Source organism: Tachypleus tridentatus, chromosome 2, assembly GCF_004210375.1.
Source record: "Tachypleus tridentatus isolate NWPU-2018 chromosome 2, ASM421037v1, whole genome shotgun sequence".
NCBI lineage: Eukaryota > Metazoa > Arthropoda > Merostomata > Xiphosura > Limulidae > Tachypleus > Tachypleus tridentatus.
Genome location: NC_134826.1, coordinates 1,532,872 through 1,554,118, shown reverse-complemented (window position 1 = coordinate 1,554,118; position 21,247 = coordinate 1,532,872). Strand labels below are relative to the sequence as shown.

Below are 21,247 nucleotides of genomic sequence, written 5' to 3'. Positions count from 1 at the left end.
TTTTTTTTAAGATATTATAGATCCCTTTATTTGATAAACATCGAAAATCCAATATGATTAGTCGTTACATTTGTTACTGATGTGACTGTAGAATTTTCTAATAGTAGTTTTAACATATATATTTATCAGGTAAATATTAAAAAACTAATCTCAGTAATACTTCCAGTTATCTGAAAGAATCCAGTGATTTTCCACTTCACAGATTTTCTTTAATTTTGTAATATCAGAGAGTATCAGCTTCAAATACTGGAATATGTTGCAAACAATCCTACCCTCCAAAAAAATAGTATTTGTGTGAAAAGGAGAGTTATAATGATTTAAATTTCAGTGTCACACAACATTAATAGACATCAATATGGCACTAAATAAAAAACAAACTACACGTAGCAGTATTACTGACATATTTTGATTAAAAATATCATTATTACATTCTTTTATCAAAATAAAGACACATTTTCAAACAGTGAATAAATAAAAACCTAAACTTTGAAGTCTGATAATGTACACAACTTTTCTAAAAAAAAATGCTTAATAAATTCTAATATCACAACAAGGCTTTCCTTTTCTTTTAGGATATTTATACCACTCAATGGCTATTATTTTTGTTTGAATACACATTACTAATTTCAACTTAAAGTATAACTGATTGTAAAACTCCTTGGAAACATTTTGAAAGAACTGATAACAAGTAATGTACTTTTAACTGAATTATAAAGTTCTTAAATACAGTGGAACGCTGTTAAGCCGCGGTATTTGGGGGGTTAATCTGCTTAACCGCGGCTTAAACCTTTGTGACTGAAAAGCCGAAGTCGCCAACAGCTCCGCCGAGGAGCCTCATCCGGGCCATTGCATGATCATTATAATATTAACGTATAGACTATTCAGATACAATTGACAAGTGCCGTTTTAACACAAACGACCAATGCATTGCGATGGTTCGCTTTTCCTGTAAAATTTCGTCTTCCGTGTTACATGCGGGCGCCATTTTAAATCTCATGGTAGCGATATTGCGCAGTTGCATAAATTATTAAATCCTCGTTCACATTTGTCATGTCAGTGTCAACGACAAGGAGAGTGTGAGAAACTTTAAAAAGCCAGGTAGTAGATTTAATACAACAAAAATTTTGGGACAAGACTTACTACAGCGGCTTAAGCGATTTCGCGGTTTACTGGTCTGCGGCTTAATGGTGCTCCACTGTAACATACAAAAAAGGAAAATTTAACAACTGTTTGTTTTTTACTTTCAGCTATTGCAGTTATTTCATCACTTTTATAAAACTATACTTGATTCATTTATATGGTTCCAATTACTTGCTTCACTTCAAAAGTAAGTACACACATAAAAATTATAATATGGTATGTAGCTAGTGTTATGTAAACACTAAAATATCATTCCCTTGCTTGAAAGAAATTCCTTTTAATTTAAAAGCAACCAATAACCCAAACAGATACAATAACTTCTAAGTTCATTCTTTCTATAAAAATATATAATCTCCTGCAGAATACTGGTAGCAATAATTACAATATGCAAAATAACCGTTTAAAAAATAAAATGTATGCATATGTACATTATTCAAAGTGAAGAAGTTATCACTCATATACCACAAGAGTGCATTTGTTGTACTATTATTCTAATTTTAAATGGACATCATTCCAATTTTAGTTACTTTTATTTAATCTATAATTAATTTTCGAACCAGTTATAAATAACAGATACACATCAACCAGAAGTACATAGTTATTATATTTAGCTATTATTACATCATTTGCAAATAAAGAGGTTAATTAGCTTCAAGATTTGAAACACTATTAGTGACATTTCATCAGGATGATGTTTGTCTAACATGTTAAACAAGACTAACCTTAGATATATAAAAGCCAAAACATCACTGTTAATTAATCTGTATTTCAATTCTGACATCCTTCAGTTTGAAACTAAATTTCACACAATGAAAAATAAAGAAATATTGCCAATACCAACTGATGTAAAACCTGATAATTTTTTAAAAAAACATAAAAACACAATATAAAAATAAACAGATGTGAAATTAAACCAAATTTTTAAATTTCATAAATCACTTAGAATTGCAGATACTCCTCCTTTTTTCTTCAGGAACTAGAAATTCTCTGGCAGACTGGTAAATGATTTAATTATATTTCATAACTTATTTTTGTTTAATAAATAATATTCCCTCATAACATACAAGTTTCAAATGCAGATACACATCAACTATTATTTTGATCAGTTTTTGTATTTCATCATGGTTTTTACTTAAAAGAATTGTGCATAATACTATATTTTATTTATTTATGTCAAAATAATTCTGTCAAAAGCAACTAATATACGTTTAGACAACCTATATTTAATCACGTTTACCTTTTATGACCTGTAATTGTTTGGTGTCAATGTGCTTTTAATTTGTCTGTAAAAATTAATGTTACTGTACCTTTTCTTCATTCTTTGGACATAAAAATAACAAAAAAAGATATTATGACTGTATAAGACAAAAAGTGAAGACACAATTTATTAATATTAACTTCCAATCAAAAGTTACCTACTTACACCAAATGATTAAAAATTAACTTTGTAATGAGTATAGTTAATTAAATGCACTTTTCTTACAATTTCACGACAAAGATTAGAATTTATGTTTCATCAGTTGAATATTAACACTTTCTTACACTAAAAATGTATTTCCACTAATACATACCTCCTTTCACATTTATAGCTATTGCTCAACTGCCAGGGTTTCTTCTTTTCCATATCTAAATGTTGGTCTGAAATTTTCTCACTTTCTCCAGTCTTTTATACCACTCAATTGCCCTTGGCAATATTTATATTGTTCAACTGTCCACCTGAATCAATGCACTCTCTATCCTTGTACTATACGTAAGCACTTCATTCACATAATGTTATTACTTTTTCAAGAGTGACTCCATGCCAGTCTGGCTCTCAGTGAGGAGGAAGGGAAGGAGAGTGTCAGAAGAGGTAAGTATTACTGGAAATAAATTTTGAATTTAAGAAAATGTTAATTTCCAAGCTATACATACCTCCACTCCTGCTTATAGCTAAAACCCTGAACTTAGTTCCTGTATTGTGGGTAAAACTGTACACATGTGATCGTCACTACAGGCCTGCTCCAATCAGACAGCTGAGGTTCCACTATTCAGGGGAGGAATTAAGCAGTCTTGGTCCCTATATTTCACTCTGGTGGTTATGGCAATTGGAATAAAATATATACATGTATACTTATATGCAGATCCCAATCTGTAGCCACAGAGCGATACGTTACGAGCCACCAGAATCACAACAAGAAAGTCTGCAACACCTGAAGAGGCCTGAAAGGCAACACCTCAGGCTCAGAATGATAGGATAATGTACATCTTACCCAACCAAAAGAAAGAGAACTTATCTGATCTGGATTTATGAACATTCATCCTCACTCTTCAACCATGCAGGCAAGGAATTAGAAAGACATGGAACAACTGTGCTCAATCAAAGATCCAGAGTGAGAAAATCTACATTCAGAATTATGAGGAGATAGTAGACCATCTTCCATGAACAATGTACTGAATCTATATTAATCAAACAGAAGAGCCAATGCACAGTACAACCAGATAATAAAGCATCAAATCTCAACCAGTATTACGAGTAGGCTAGTGTTACTCCAACCAACATCTGGGCCCCCAAGACTGGAGGAACACATTCTAACACTCTGAAGGAAAAGCCCTATCCACCATGCCAGTAACTGAAAACCAGGTGTGGTAAGGACACCATAGTTCCAGTAGTAGAACCTGGGGGGTGATGTGCATTGGGGAGCCCTGAGGAACAGTGCTCTGGGAATAGTGCAATAAGTGAACCAGTTACCTAAGTTTTAATTTAAAAGTAAACCACTCCCAATTTATTCAGTCCAACAATGAACATATTCCATTTAGGTTTTACTCATGATAGTCCATGAGAGTTGGTCAAGTATAGTAAATAATTCCACTCAGCTGCAAGGTGGCCTTATGTAACATATCATTTCTACAGAGCTTGTTTGCAATTTGTATAAAGTATATTGAAATACTGGTTGCTGGTGTGGAATTGGTTGGACAAAAGTACATTGTCTGGGCAATACTTGTTACAGAGTAGGATCCAGTGAAAAAGTAAGAAAGAAGAAAAAAACCCTGTAAAGTAAAGAGACGAAAAATGTAAAAAAAAATCCTTAACCTTCCTTACAATCTAGCTGATGTGGTCAACGGTCATGTGGCACAGGCAAAAACCCTCAGAGGATGAAGTTACCAGATCATTTAAATAATGTGTGAAAAAAGTAGTAGTAGAAGTCCACAAACCAGCCAACAAAATGTCCTCCAGCAAGAAATTTAATTGAAAAACTAAAGACAGAGAAACATGAAGAAGACAATAAGATGCAACTCCAGAAGTTTTCTCTCCTGCAAAGATAGCCGAAAATTAGCAATATGGATCAATCTGTGAACCCACATTGTCAAGGAAATTATGGATAAATTTAAACAAACTGAAGGATCCCAGTGAATAAAAAGTCAACGTCTATCATCTCAAAAGAACTAGTGCAAGCCATGCACACTTCACAGCCCTGACTGGACATAACAAAGAACTGGGTCAGAGCAGTCATAGAGGTGAGACGGATTTATCCCCTTGTTTGGCTGCCAGTAAGAGTAAATAAGTAGAGTGATAAAGAGCCCTGTTGCAAACAACTCTAACTGATGACATCAATAGCCCAGCAAAAACAAAAACATGCACTCTAAGGGAAAGGTGATACATAGCACATGAGACAAATGGCTGGAATAAATGTTGAGACAAAGCATGTAATATTAACATAATAACCCAGTTTGTTAACTGAAAAGGCCTTTTGGGACGAAGTATGCAAAACAATTTAAGAAGGCTGGATAGCATTAGAGACTCGATTTCTTATGTTTAGAGCATCAAAATGTAGTCTGTAAAGATGCCTTATATAAAGCAATTGTAGTTGAAGCTAGACCTATGTTAAAAATCCAGGTCAAAAAATGAGATATGGTTTTTAGATATAGGCAAACAAAGTTCAATTTCATTACGATATACTATTTTTGATAAGTGTGCCATTTTCTTTGATAAATGTCTACTGTGGGTTTACAGAGAGATTGAAACAAACACAAAGCAGCTTAGAAGTTAAACTTCAACATCATTCAAAGGACCTTATAACTTCATGCATAATGCTTGAACTTTAGAATGTTTGGGTGCATAATGTTTGATCAAGGTTGCCTCAACAGAGATTGCCTAATAGGAAGACACAGAGAAGTAATCCCATCCAGTCTTGAATAACTGTATCTATTGCAATGTCTGAAGATGAGGCCCCAATGATCAAAATGCCTGTAGTTGAGGATTCCTATGAATAGCAAATGCAGTAATGATCAGTGTCATGAACTGAGAACAAATCCACCAGAAAAAGCACACAATAGACATCCATTCCATCAGGAGCATTTGATTTGCTACCAAATTTATTACACCTAGAACATGGCAAGCGAGAAGGCTGATATGCGCTCCCTTGATGGGAAATGCAAGGTTACTGCTGTGGAATTGTTAGAGTGAAGAATGACAATTTTTTCCTTAATGGATCTAGTTTTTGAGACACTGCCCTTATAAAATACTGATGCAAAAAAAAGTTTCATCACCCAAACATAGGCCTTGTAATTCCTGACTGTTGATATATGCACCTCATACCTGCAGAGAGGCATCTGTGAAGAGATTAATTTTGGAATGAGGTGGTAGTATAGTAACACCTATGATAGTACTATTCCACCTGAGGTCTAAGATGTTGATTCTGAGTAAGGAGGCTGGGTGATCCACTGGATCACTCTTCATAATCCATTGACTGTGCAGCAACAACTGAAGGAATTGCTTGTGTGCTCATCCAAAAGGAATTAGAGATTCAAGGGATGTTCACATCCCCAAAAGATAGAAAGCCATCCATACAGTGGGAGAAGTAAGTAACAATCTGATTGCCAATTCCATAGCATGGAGCAGAATGGTCATCAGCTGAGCCTGACTTAAACCAAGTATCCACTCTCAAACCTTTCTGTCATCAAATGAGGAGAAAACTCAAAAGCAGTTGGGAAAGTTCCAGAACCTCATACCTTCAACTGACTAACTGAAGAAAAGAAATAAGAGGTGGCTCATCCAAACTGACCTTATGAAAAGCCAACCTGGTAAATGAAAGTTCTAATAAAAATAAGTCTAATTTCTCTCCAGAATTTCCTGGATCATTGGCAGAAGCAGCCTCATAACTCCCCTGTACCATATATATGTCTCCATCTCACTATCAATCAGATCACAGTCAGTCTTAACTGAGAGATACTAGATAACAAAGTTGGAACAGGGGAGGTCTGATTAGCTTCTGTGCCAAAAGCAGTAACCTGATAATTCATGCCAATGAGCAGTGTGTCATAAAGATATTTTATACATATATACTGCACAGATGGGAAAGGGAGAAATTCTGACAGTTGAGTAATATCAATAAGTGTGAGAGGAGGTACTTATATTTTGGAAACCTCAATGTTAATGACATTTTCAGCTGTAAACCCAAGAATAGTTATATCTCACGAGATTCAGCCAGCTAAAAACATTGAGGTTAGTCCTAAATTCATCTACTGGGATAAAAATGCAAAACCAATATGTAAAATAAAAGTATAATAATAAAATAATGAACTGTTAAAATGGAATTTTGACCATTGCATAGAAATTTCAAAACCCTCAAAACAGAAATGAACCATATGGAAAGGAAAAACTGTTAAATAAAAAAAGTGTGCTCATTAGAAAACTTAAAAAAAACACAGTGCCTTTGAAGTAAGAAGTCAGTTCCAACACAAAGAATATAGTGTTTGGCTGCTGAACTGATTTAGTACTGATACCATGGCTGCTTACGTACCCAACGAACTTGAATTCCAGAGTCTGTACGTATCTTAATAGAAGCTGCTTCACAGGCTCGGACAGTTTCCTTCACACTCTGCATCAAGTTTTGGGCATTACCAACCAACATGTCTGTAGCTTCCTGATCTTCTTCAGTTCCTAATTTTTAAAAGATAAAAAAAAACATATTTAACATAAAAACAAATAATAAAATTGATTAAATAATTTTAGCTTTAATGTTAAGAATGTACAAGGTAACATATATTGGTAAAAACAAAATAAGATGCCCAATAACTTATCACTCACATTGCTCAATAGTTCACACAAAACAATACCATTAATACTGTTCCACTTGAAGCAGATGTTATTGTGTAGATGGTATTTTAAGCTAAATAAAGCAAACATTTTTACCTATTCAACTGTATAAGTAAGATCACTCTATTTTCTAAGTAAACACTTAAGCAACTTATTGAGGATTTTGATCCACTTTTACTTATTTTTTACAAGTCTTAAAACCAGTTGAGAAGGAGATCACTAACACATTACAAATACACCAAACCAACTCATATTGGACATAAACTTGTCAGTTTCATTAACAAAATATGTAATGAACTAAAATTATACAATGAATACTACTTTCGAAAACAACAGTTAAGTCATAAAATGGAACCAAAGTAAAAGCAGCCACAGCTGAAAAATACTCTCCAGATACAAGAAAAAGATAACTGTTAAATTAAGAAGTTAATTCTTACCTTAATGCAGTGGTTTCCCAACTAGGGGTGCGAGATAACATTTCATTTTTTTTTTTTGTTTATATTAAGGGTACTGTCCTATATATTCAAAAATTACGTTCTATTTTTATTTCTTATTTTTCTTGTTACAGATGTAGCTTTTTTACCTTGTTACAATAAACTATCGTTTCTACCGTCACTGGCGCAGACCGATATCTTAATGTACAACTGTAAACAAACAACACACAAAACATAAACGTGACCCAAATACTCGGCACAACTAATTAGGTTACATTTGTGAACACCGGCTTAAAGTGTTTATTATTTATTTATGTTATGTATTCACGTGATCGTGACTCGAGAAACTTCCAGAATTAACCGATGACATCATGTAACATATATTCAAGAATGTTCTAGAAAGTTTTGCAGAGTATGTAAACCCATGCATGATGCTATGGTAGTCAATGCATTGTTGATTCTGTGTTCGTGCAAAAAAACTTCATTATGTCAAAGAAAAGGAAATGGAATGATGATTATGTGAAGTTTGGTTTCACTTGCATCGGAACAACTGAGGATCTGCAAAAACCCCAGTGCATGCTTTGTGATAATGTCCTTTCAAATGCAAATGTGAAGCCATCTAAGCTGCAGGAACACTTCAACAACCGGCATGGTGGAGCAGCTGTTGCAGGCTATGATGTTCAATCGTTGAAAGGTAGAAGAGCCCGTTTTGATTCTCGAGCAACCCTTCCAAAATTAAGTTTTATATCTACTGACAAACTACTGCTGATGGCTTCATACCAAGTGGCATATAAAGTAGCCAAATCAAAGAAGCCCCATACAATTGCAGAAGAGGTGATCAAACCATGTGCATTAGAAATGGCAACAATTGTTCTGGGAAAAGAAGCCTCAAACAAGCTTAAATTAGTGCCGTTATCAAATAATGTTATTCAAACCGAATTGGTGATTTGAGTTCGGACATTTTGGACCAAGTTATCGCAGATATCAGGGCTAGTCCCTTGAAAATTTCTCTCCAATTTGACGAAACAACTGATGTTGCAAATTGCAGTCAACTCATTGCACTAGTGAAGTATGTCCATAATGGTGCCATATTGGAAGATTTCCTGTTCTATGAAAATCTGAAAACAACCACAAAAGGAAAGATGTCTTCCAGTGTGTGAAGGACTTCTTTGCGAAATATGATTTAGATATCCAAATCATTTGTTCTGTGTGTACCGACGGTGCCCCTGCTATGCTAGGAAATAAACCAGAATTTTTACACTGATGAACCAAGAGATTCTGCACTTGCAATATGCTCGCTATTTTCTTCATCGACATGCTTTGGCATCAAAAACATTGCCTCCAAAGTTGAAAAAGGTCCTTGACACTTCTGTGAAAACCACCAACTGGATTAGGGGTCGCTCTTTAAACCACTGCCTCTTCAAGTCGTTTTGTGAAGATTTTGAAAGTGAGCATTCAGTTTTGCTTTTCCACACAGAAGTCCACTGGCTGTCATGTGGGAGAGCTTTAATGAGCTTCTTTGAACTGCGAGAAAAAGTCAAAACTTTTCTGAAGGAGCATAACTATGATTTACCCAGGGGGAAATAGAATCACAATAATTCAACCAAATTCTAGTGTATTTGAGTGATATTTTCACTCGTATGAATGACCTGAGTGTATCTCTTCAAGGGAAAAACATAAACATATTGAAATGCAGCGAAAAGTTAAATCCTTTCAAAGAAAAATTACACCTTTGGTGTCGATGAGTTAAAAGAGGGAATGTTTCAAATTTTCCATCACTCGAAGAAATGGTAGGTGAGGATGAGTCTCTAATTCCATGTGTGTGTGAAGAAACTGGGGATCATTTGGAAATACTATCAAAGTCATTTGATGGATATTTTGGAGAACTCAAAACTTCTGAAGAATAGATTATGAATCCATACTCCTTCAATTTGGATAAGTCGGATGATGAAGAACTGAAGGAAGATCTTATTGAACTGCGTACAAATCGAGTTCTTGAAATGCAGTTTGAAAGCAAAACTTTAGAACAATACTAGTGTTCAGCAATGGACATGTTTCCAAGACTTTGTAAAAAAGCTCTAAATGTGCTCATCCCATTCATGACAACATACTTATGTGAGTTTGGATTTAGTGCTCTTTGTCAATCAAGACAAAATCTAGAAATCACTTGGGTGCACAGGCGACTTGTGGATTGCTATCAGCAACAAAGTGCCATGCTTTGAAAAACTTGTAAGAAATAAACAGGAACAAAAGAGTCATTAAATTTAAATTGGCTTATGAACACTTGAACATTTTAAATTCAAAGAAATTTCATTTCATGTATGGATGAAAATTTATTTTTTTTGTAGGCCATGTAGGGTTAACGCAACTTTTAGTTTGTTGTAATATTTTTTTCTTTTCCAAATGTTTCGTTTTCGTTTATATGTCATTAAAAACTAATTATAAAAATTTGTTTTGGCCACCTTCACCTATATTCTTAAATAAATAATTACTGTGAGGGGTGCAAGAACATATTAAATTTTTAGGGTATGCGGGGCATAAAAAAGGTTAGGAACCACTGTCTTAATGAAAGAGAGCTTTAGCATTTCATGGATGACTGATTAGATCATTTCACTGCTAATAAACAAATCTGGATATAATGTACAAAAATTAACTATATAAGTATTAATTTTGAACATTTTAATACATATTCAAAGTCTTTTGTACAAAAAAATTGGATTTTGTAATTAAATATTTTCACTAAAGATTTATCTATGAATGCACCAAATCAGAGTGCAAGGTGTTGTCATGTTAACATTAAAAATATATTTATTCATTTTACAGTTTTCAAATTTTATCTCTAAGATCTCCTAAATGAATACCAAACTTTTTTTCAGTAAAACTTTGTATTTTATCTGTTATTTTCTCAACCCTAGCTCCATACAAATTCATCAATTTGATAGATCTCGTAGCCACCACAAAAATACAAAAATAAATCTGAATTACCCTTTGTCTTACAAGAGCAACTGCACTTTGTAACAGAAAACTACAATTGTTTATCTTAAGGTTCATAACAGCCAACTAGTGTTTCAACTTAATTTACTGTTTTATTGACCCTTGAATAGTATCTAACTATTAATCCCATGATGGCAAGCTGTAAATCAGTCATTCAGCAAATGCATAGCACAAGTTGTACTACTGAATGGCATAACACATGAACATATCTTGTAGAAAAACTTATCATTATTTTCATTAAATTAATAAATTAATCTTATCTACCCTAAAATGTTTCTAATTTTTACATTTTAGTTACTTTTATAATAATCAATACATAAATACACATAAAAAACAAGAAATGTAGTATTTAAATTTAGCTTGGTTTTTTTTTTTTTATGCTGGCCTACTGATGAATGTTAAGCCTATTTCTGTGTAAATATGTAACTTGTAAAGTACACAGTTTTTATTTAGTTAACGAATGCACATAAGAACATGGGGCATTATCATGTACAAAGCAAACATTGTCCTGTGATTATTATAATTTAACTGGTTTTCTAACAATGAGAGAAGTGCATAAAATAATTCCTTTAACTATTCAATTTGAACTATGTGACAGCAACTTTCGAGGTGAAGACCATAGAAATAAAAACTGTACTGAGAATTGAATAGCATTATATGTTAGTTATTAAATTAATATTTTATCTTTCTGTTGGTTAAAAGCTATATAATAGTAAACATTAGAGATAACTGTTGACAATTTAGAAAAGAGATAATGTCACAGGTTGCATATGGCAAGTGGGCATAGCTTTCTAGTTTGTGTCTTCATAAACAAAGGTTGAAAGCTATAAAAAAATTATAATTTGCCTTAGTAATATTTATACCATAATGCAAAATAAATGTTAAACTCAGGGGATCAGAAAGAGGCAATGAAAGAACAGTGAATGGAAGAAACAGTGAAGAAGGTGCAAATTGATGACATGATTCTCATACAAGAGAATACTAAGATTTATTATGCTTCCTTTTCAAATTAAGTTAAGACTTATAAAATGTTAAAATTTGATTTATTAACTATAGGTTGATGCCAAATTTATTCATACACATTTATAATAAAGTAATTTAATTAACTTTTAAATAAAAATCTGTAAGAGGCAATGACATTACAATTTGATCTAATCACAGCAAAAGGTTTGAGTGAGCAACTGGATCCTAAAATTACCAATCAATAGTTTCAGATACAGGGCATCAAAACATGTGACTACCTGATTATTAAAGTTTTATGTACATCTGTATTATAATATGGAACTAAGCAACCAAAGGCTTTGTCAATTCTGAAGGATTAGCCTCAAATTTCAATACATATTTTGAATGGCATAAATATGCATGTCTAGTCCTTGAAAGTAAAAATTATGTATACTATGTGGTTTATATACACAATACTTACCAGAGCTATACATAGATTGCCATTACCTTTTAGCAATGCATAAATATTTTCACAGTAACATCCATAACATCATAAAGCTATTCATTTTATCTTGCCTTGGGAATTTTTTTTGCACAATGTGTTGAGAAAAAAGCATAAACCATTAGTTTTCCTGTTTCTGTGTGATGAAATACACTTTTAATTTGTTTCTTACTTTATTAATTTAATATTTTGTGTCTACTGAATGAAGCTTTTATATTTTGTAATATAATCAATTATATTATTGGTTGAAGCAATTATTTTGATTGTTTAGGTCTATGTCACTTCAGTGCACATACTATTAGATTTCTTAGTGTTTTAGTTACGACTTAAACAATTTAGTAAATGTATTCACACATTTTACTTGGTTTCTTAAACTGCTTTAGTTACGACTTAAACAATTTGGGAATGAAATGTCCATACTTACTTGATGTATTTTTTCCTTCTAATTGGCAAGTAGAAAAAGAAAATTAAAACTTTGAATTAAACTAAACACCAGATTAAAAGTATTTTTTCAAGATAATAATTATTTTTCAGTTAGTTATACCATATATCAATCATACCACCTTACATGAGATTAAATATATACTGTGGACTGATATATTTATCCGTCAAAACAGAAAGCCTGTATTATACTTTATCAGTAAGGATATACATTTGACAATCCCTTACACAAACACTCAAATAATTCATAAAATACTTTAAAACTGCCTAAAAAGGAAATTTATCACACTGTATAATCTATTTAGAATATTTCATTAGAAGTATAACAGCATTTTAAATCAATTCAGATTTAAATTGTAAATAAAATGTTTACATTAGAAAAGTAATATATTTAATGTTGGTGTTTTATGATTTATAAAGTATTTATAAATATTTATTTATAAAATTTATTTATATAAAACCCTTTATATAAATTTATTTATGAAGTATAACAGCATTTTAAATCAATTCAGATAAAATGTTTACATTAGAAAAGTAATATATTTAATGTTGTTGTTTTATGATTATAATTTACAACAAAATACTCATTTTCTTCATAACACTCTCTACTACAAGAACTCTGTCAATAACTATCTTATTTGGGACCTAAAACAGGTTATAACCACTATAGGTCACTTATATTCTGCTATTTTAATACACTATTAAATAGATATTTACTATCTAAACCTGTACAATTTATATGAATTTTATTGCACTTTAATAATCCATGATGACGAAAAAACCCACTTGTAGAGAATTATATATTTAAAAATGGCTGGTGTGAATAGAGAAAGCACTATCAGAGGTGAACAATGCTCTGCCCCTTACCAGCTGTTTTAAATATATTTACCACTTCACAGCTCAACAAAACACTTCTTTGCTTCATGTTATCTATCACCTAGCACTCAATATGATACACATTACTAGTTTTCTGTACACAGTTTCATATTTTGTATTTTCTGTTATTCCTATCATTAAACATTTGTTAGCAAACTTGTTACTTTTTTCATATATCAATAAATTACTTCTGTACAACTACTTGTTTCAGGTCATCTACATTCTGCTATTTAATTTTATTATTTCAACTAGTTTATAGAATATGTAGTCCTGTTCAGACCTTCTGTTACATGTGCTAAATTCTAATATACTGTTATAAAACATGTGTTATATGTTAACAATTTCCTATTCCTTCTTATGCTAAATAACATTGTCACATTGTTATTAAATTAATTAATTGTTATTAAAGGTTATTAAATTCACCTTTTGTTATTTTATAAATTGCATATGATTTTTTATGGACACCAAGTATTGCATTTTTGTGCTTCCTCTTGCTGTTTATATTAAATATGTAAACAAATTCACATTACTCTACTTATTTAATATTTCTTGCTTTCCCCTATTCTTAGCCTTACGTTTCACGTTGCTATGTTTTACGTACATGAAGAATTGGATGTACTTCCTGTTCTAACAGCTCACATAATACCTAATTGTCCACATTATACATTATTACTTTTATGCACATCACATATTAAATTTCACATTATTTTCTATATAACAGAGTTGAATTAGAGAACCCAGATGAGGAAAAAATATTTGCTGTTCAAATTTGTTAAAAACAAGCATTCTTACCTTGAGCACCCAACATCGTCGCTTTCACAGTGGACAGAATTCTCAATTGAGTTCCTATTGTTGGGATTCGCTCACAGATCTGGAGAATATTCTGCAGTAAAACAAATATTCCTTGGTAATTAATGAGAAGGGTTATGATATTTTACAATAAATTTAATTAATACAACCCAAGCACCTAGATTTTCTTGAAAACTTAATCAAGAAGATTCCTTTCAAAACTTATCTATAAATACATACATATACATAACATAAATTATTTTAAGAATGACTTTTGTTCTTGAGTAACAGTAAATATCCCCTTCACAGCTAGCAACACCCAAAACTTTGATATCATTTTCAAATTTAAGAAATTTATTGACCATTCCCTCATCTATGCCCTAAAGTACTCCACTTGTGACATTAATCCAGTATGACTGAACTCCATTTATAACAACTCAACTTTCTTCCATCAATCCACTCTTTTATCCAATTAGTTAACCTGTCCCCCATGAAGACAATTTGTTTACAAGCCTTGTACATGGGACCTTGTCAAATGTTTTCTAAAAATTCAAATACACTGAATTTACACCTTCACCCTCATCTACATAACCAGTAATATTTTCAAAGAATGTTGAAAGATTTGTAAAGTAAGATTTTACCTTAATAAAACTAAGTTGACTATCCATTAAAATTCTAAACTTTGTTAAATTACTTTGCAAAGCATCTTTTATCACACTTTCAATAGTTTCTTCCAAAACTAACATAAGACAAATATGCTTATAACTACTGGGACAATTTTTTATCAACTCCCTAGGAATAAGGAGTAACATTAGCCAACTTTCAATCTGCTGGGGTCTGTTCATTATTTAAGGACAAAAAAATAGTACTAAGTGGCTCGTATGTCCAATCCTTAACCTTCTTCAAAACCTTTAGGAAAATATTATCTTCCCAGAAGTATTATCATTCTTTAAACTTTTTTTTTTCCATTTATGAACTGTACAAGGTGAGGAATATTGCTTAAACCTTCATTAGTAAACACTGAAGAAAATGCAGAATTTAATACCAAGTTACCTCATAATAATTAAATATGAGACTTCCTTTATCATTTATCAAATATCCTACTCAATTTGAACATTATGTTTACCATTAATGTATTTAAAGAAACTCTTAGCATTAACTTTCTTTTGTACATGCTTTTGGATGCCCTAATTTCCTGTTTGACCAACTCTCTAAATCTCCTGACATAACAGTCAATTTAAATTTCTTAAACTTGTGATGCTTTTTAAAATTTTATCCCATATTCCCTTGTAAGCCACCCTGGTTTCTTACTTGTAGCCATCCTTTTCTTTCTATAAGGAATATCTTTAACTTGAATATTTAAAGTTGATTTTTAAACATTTTCCACATTTGATAAATGTCTTCAAGTAACTTGGATGCTCAATTCACAACAGATAATGTTTGTCAAATATCTTTAAAATTTGTAACCAAAATATCATTATTCCTGATCTCCATACACAATAAAACATCAAACTTAATAAAGCAATGATCACTTGTACTCAAATGTCTCTCATTTCACCCTCTCAACCATTTTTGTACAAGTATAGGGATAAAGTTTGTTGGTAAATGAGAATATGTAAGGCTGGCTATTAAACTTGAAAAAGGAACCAAACAAGATAGGGATGGAAGTGGGATGTCTTGAAAACCCTTAGTCCCAGGTGTGATTCTAATGACTCCCAATCTATACTCATGAAATTAAAATCAACCATAATTATAAACTCATGAACAGTTCAAATCTTAATCTTACTATAAAACTTCCCATTAATTTCATCAGTATCATCTAATGGTCTGTAACAAATTCCAAATAAAAGCTTTTTCCTTTTTTATATACACTAAGTGAAACCTAAATTGATTCAATTTCCTTGCTATTGTCTTTGCTATTCTCATTTCAGCAGGATATTGCTCACAATTTAGATATAAATCCACTCCTTCCCCTCTGTTTAGTACTCTATCTGTATTACATAACCTATACCTTGAATTTCACAGAAATGTTTGTAACCAAAACTGTCTACATTTAACCAAGTTTCTCTTATTCCAATTACATAAAACCTTCTTTCCCTACTATTACTCTAAAGGTTATCTATTTTATTCCTTATATTTCTCACACTACAATTGTAGCACTTAAAGCCTACCCTTCTAAACTACCTCTACACTCATTTCCCATTCCAAACTTTTCTCTACATCGGTATTTTGTCTGCACTCAGTTTACCCTGGCCCTCATATGCTCATTCTCACATATTAACCTAGTCTGGAATTCCACCCTGGTAACCTACTTATTATTTCATCCCCACAATTAATTCTCAGCACTATCTCTGACATAATTACATTATGGCCCTTTTCTTTAGCCTAGTCACTGCAGCAGAGAGGTATGTTTCCCAGTGCACTGGGAAATATATGTTCCAGCTGCAGAGTAAGGGTTAAATGCTTTTATTAACTCCTTGTGCTTATCAATTGGCTTCTCTGACCTACCTTTTGACATCATTAGCCTAATGTGCATAACAAAAAACAGCATCATTACTAGAACCTTTTATAATAGATTTTGCTTTATCACTTACATCATCTACCTGTGCCTCTGAATAACATAATCTGATTATTTTCTTCCTATTTACCCCACAAGCTATCCTATCCACATGCCTTGTCAAAGAATCACCTATAACTTCTTTATAGTTACAATTCACATCCTTATCTACCCATTTTGTTTTCCTTGTTAAAACAAATGAAAAAAATCATAATAATTTTGTTCGAAAATGGATAGTCTGATAAAAGAAAATAAACACCATGAAAAATAATGCAGACAATTACAGACACAGAATTATATTTCTTATGTCAACAAAAACATACAAAGAATAATCAAGCAGCATTAGAAGCTTCTATTAGAAATTAGAACGCAATACAATAGAATATAATATGAACATAGCCACTTAAAGATCCAATGCAGAATAAAAACACCATTTACAACATGTTTTCTGAATGTGAATTACAATACATTGAAGAAACAAAACATCTCAAAGGTAGCAGCAGATCAGCAGACAAAATGTTGGAAATAAACTTGTTAGAAATTATCATCAAATAATTTAAAAACAAATTCAGAGAATTAAAACCATATCAATAATTACAATCAAATGATCATACAGGCTAATAATAAAGAAAATGACAAAAAATACAGACACTCAGACAGCTGCCTATATTTGCCAAACATACAATCAAACACTTGGCTTTCACAGAAACCATGAAATCAGATAATCCTGACAAGTAGCTACATTGCCATTTTTCACAAATAAGAAACTAGCTGGCAACTAATTAACTATTAAGCAGTTAAACAAAACTAAGATGTGATATTAGCTAATACATTAAAATAAACATTGAAAAAGGGCAAGAAGCAAATATAAGACAGAGAGAGAGAGAATAATCACTTGGCTTTCAAAACAGTTAGGTGTTAGTTGACATCAAGAAATAACCAACTAGTACTTACTCAGAATATTCTAGGTCACATGTAGAAGGTATTAATGTCTTGAATAAAAATGTGATAAATAAAACAAGCTCATAGTTACCAAAAATAAACACTCAACCATACCAAACAGTTATTGGCCAGGATAATCTCTTAGTGATGACAATAAGCAAATACTTTGGTTATGATAACAAGCCAGTAATTACTCAAAATATTTACTTTATTATAATAACAAGCCAGTAATTATTCAGAATATTCACTTTATTATGATAACAAACCAGTAGTTACTCAAAATAATGGCCAGGATAAGCACTTAATAAAAACAAATTAGTAGTCACATAAAATATTCAATTTATTACAATAACAAGCTAGTAGTTACTTGGAATACTCAATTGGGTATGATAACAAAGCAGTTGTTACTCAAAATACTTAACTGGTTATGATAACAAACCAGTTGTCACTCAGAACACCCATTTGTTTTTAAAAACTGGTAGTTACTGGTGATTAACTCAAACAACAATAACACACATGCAATATGATACTTAGCAGAAATTAACAAAGTGCTGGTCAGAACAAGAGTTTAGCAGTAATAACTAACAGAAAGTGATTAACAAGAAGTAACAGAAAAGTCAGTCATTAGCAATGACAGCAACTAACTACACAGGATAACAATGGTTAAAAATAAGCATTTGTCTAGAATAGACACTACATGAAAAACAACCAGAACAGCTATTTAGTAAAAACAAAAAGTAGTAAAGAGAAGATACTAGCAGTAATCTGAGACAGCTACTAAGTAATGACTAATAGTCATTCATAACTACTCAAAGGTAACCATCAGCTGGCATTCCCTGCAAGTGACTAAGACAGCTATTAATGATGCAGAGCAGTTACGTGTTAGAGAGGATACTATTAGCAATTTGGTTGTATAACAAGACAGCAAAGACAAGCAACTGTTTATATTAAAGATGACTTTATGAAAACATTTTCACAGTGTATTTCCACTTGATATTTTAAACTGTGAAAATGAATATTTACACTTTGAAAATTTCTTTTGTTATACATAATTCAAAAGGCATCAATCACTACTTAAAAATGACCACCAGCTAGCCATATGAAGCCAAAATTAAATATAAAATAACATTTCATAAATATAACCAACACATTCCTATATTTTGTTTTTAAAACTCCTTAAAAATATTTCTGAATGTTAAGAGTAAAGGCAGAACCATTACAACTCAATTAATGACCATATGTAAAGTTTTATGTATTTAACCAGCAACTACCACAACCTTCAAAGTGTTTCTTTCAGTAGCAGAAGGTAATATATCACCAACTTCTGATTCACATACTTCAATGATCAAACTTACAATGAAAGTTATAGTTCTTCATTAATTCAGGAATCCTATATTAAACCTGGCAATTTTACTAACAGTTAAATGTTGAATTTTTTGCATTTCTTAGAAGAAATATTTTAATTTGAAGTAAAATCTTAAAACATTTTATATTTCTTTATATTCATTTTCCTTTTTTAACACTAACAAGTAGTTATAAAACCACAAATAATTAAAAAACAGAAATCAAGATTATACTGACTGTTCTCATTCTTTTATCTGTACAAATTCGTGCCTGTTCCTTGGCTAGCCTGGTTACTTCTTCAGATGCTTCTGCAATAGCTTTGGCACATGATATTAAATCCTTCTTGGAGCCTCCTTCTCCTCTGCCATTGCAAAAAAAATATGGAAGTAAATGTTATTTTTAAGAAAAATTATTGTAGGGAAAAGAATGGACATCTTTAACTTCTAAAACTTTCTGTGGCTTTCATCGGAATGTTTTCACTAATTAGGATATTTTTATTAACTGTGCAACATTTCATCAACTCAAGGATGACCAAATAATGATTAACACATTGACATCCAAGACTATTTTAACAATACTTTCCAGGGTCCCACCAATCATTTTACAATTACTTTTGTTATGAAGAGTGTATATGTAGCATTTTGCATCCCAGCCAACAGGTGGCCCTTTAAAAAGAAGAGAGAGCATGACTCACTGATAAGTCGTGGTGGGAGCCAATTTTTTAATCATACTACACATTATAAGGTGTTTTTGAATATTATATTATTTTAAACATCAAACACATATTACTTCTTCATTGAAAGAAAAGGCTTATGAGGTGTTACATTTATCTAAACATTATAATGAAAAGATTGCTTAGCAATTAACTACATGGTAATACAAAACGACAAGCTATCTGATAAAGCTGAGGCTAGTCACACAGTCTTAAAGCCAGTAGTAAATATGCTATTTGTTCTTTTAACCCCAGAGATCATTTTATGTGATATCATAGTAGATAAGTATAAAAGTCAGCATCACAAAAAATACAAGCATACAGGTCAGAGATATAATGCAAAATGCCTTTAGGATTTTCTAACATCCAGTTTACAGTTCTACTCTGTGAAATTGATTCTTTAATATTTAAATTTTATTAATAACCAGCAATCTCTCACCTAACCAGTTGACTTAGGTTTGCATTAACAAAGCCATCTTCTTAGCAGCAGCTACAATTTCATTATCCTTGCTCGACCATTGCCTCACTTCTTGATGAAGACCATGAGCTGCCATCTAGAAGGAATGTATGCAATAACAACTAAACAATTAGCTATTACCTCATGTATAGAAATGCATATATTATTACAGCAATAAAAGGCTGAACTTTCATGCACACAGAGATCTGAAAGATAAAAATCATAAAATATAATTTGCAAAGCATTAATATTATAAAGACTAAGTGATATGGAACCATAAATGTGGTGCTGACATGAAATGAACAAGAAGTATTCTACAGCTTGAAATATAGTAATATTCATGCCAAGTAATACTAAGTCAGCTGACATAATTCCTGTCATTTTGTGGAGGAAAATGGACTGGTATCTGAAAAGAAATTGTTATTATATTCACATGCAGTAATTGATTTTCTGAATGATTCTGTTGCTTGAGAATACTAGTTTTGTAAAAGGGCAACTGGAAAATTAAAATTTGATAGAGCCCTTCTATATATTTGGGGCAAAATTAGGCCTAATATTGTAGTTAAGAATAATTTCAACCTAGTGATTATATATATATACACACACATACACACACACACATACCACCAAAATATTAATTATTACATTATATATTGAGCGAGCTTTCAGTTCAAATTAAGAACGGTCAAGATGAAAAGAAGAGATTGTTAAACTATGAACTACATCTGAAGGTATATTTTCTTAAAAGTTAAAAAAAATATTAACAAACCAATGTTACAATAATTCATAATACAAAACTACTTCTTTCATTTTCTTTAATAATGCTAATTTTAAAATTACATTTGTTTTCTTTATCAGTAGGTGACTATAAAAATGATAATGAATAATTTTGATTCTACAGCTTCAGATAAAGGAACAAAATAAAAAGTTTTCTTTCAGTGACAAATTATGGATTTCAATACACTGGTCAATGACAGGTACAACTAGGAAAATATTATTGTTAAATATTTTCAGGTTACTTTCTTTCTTGTATGGTCTTAA

The 21,247-nt window shown here is 31.6% G+C and overlaps 1 protein-coding gene across 1 annotated transcript in view; it reads right to left on the bottom strand.

The window, feature by feature from the left end:
• Positions 1-6,112: 6,112 nt before the first annotated feature.
• LOC143237058 (vinculin-like) overlaps positions 6,113-21,247 on the bottom strand; it is a 25,784-nt gene continuing 10,649 nt past the window's right edge. The window contains 6 exon segments of the mRNA XM_076475894.1: positions 6,113-7,060; positions 12,513-12,530; positions 14,198-14,288; positions 19,275-19,398; positions 20,189-20,210; positions 20,213-20,303. Of these exon segments, the coding sequence (XP_076332009.1) occupies positions 6,891-7,060; positions 12,513-12,530; positions 14,198-14,288; positions 19,275-19,398; positions 20,189-20,210; positions 20,213-20,303 (516 nt within the window). The 3' untranslated portion in view covers positions 6,113-6,890.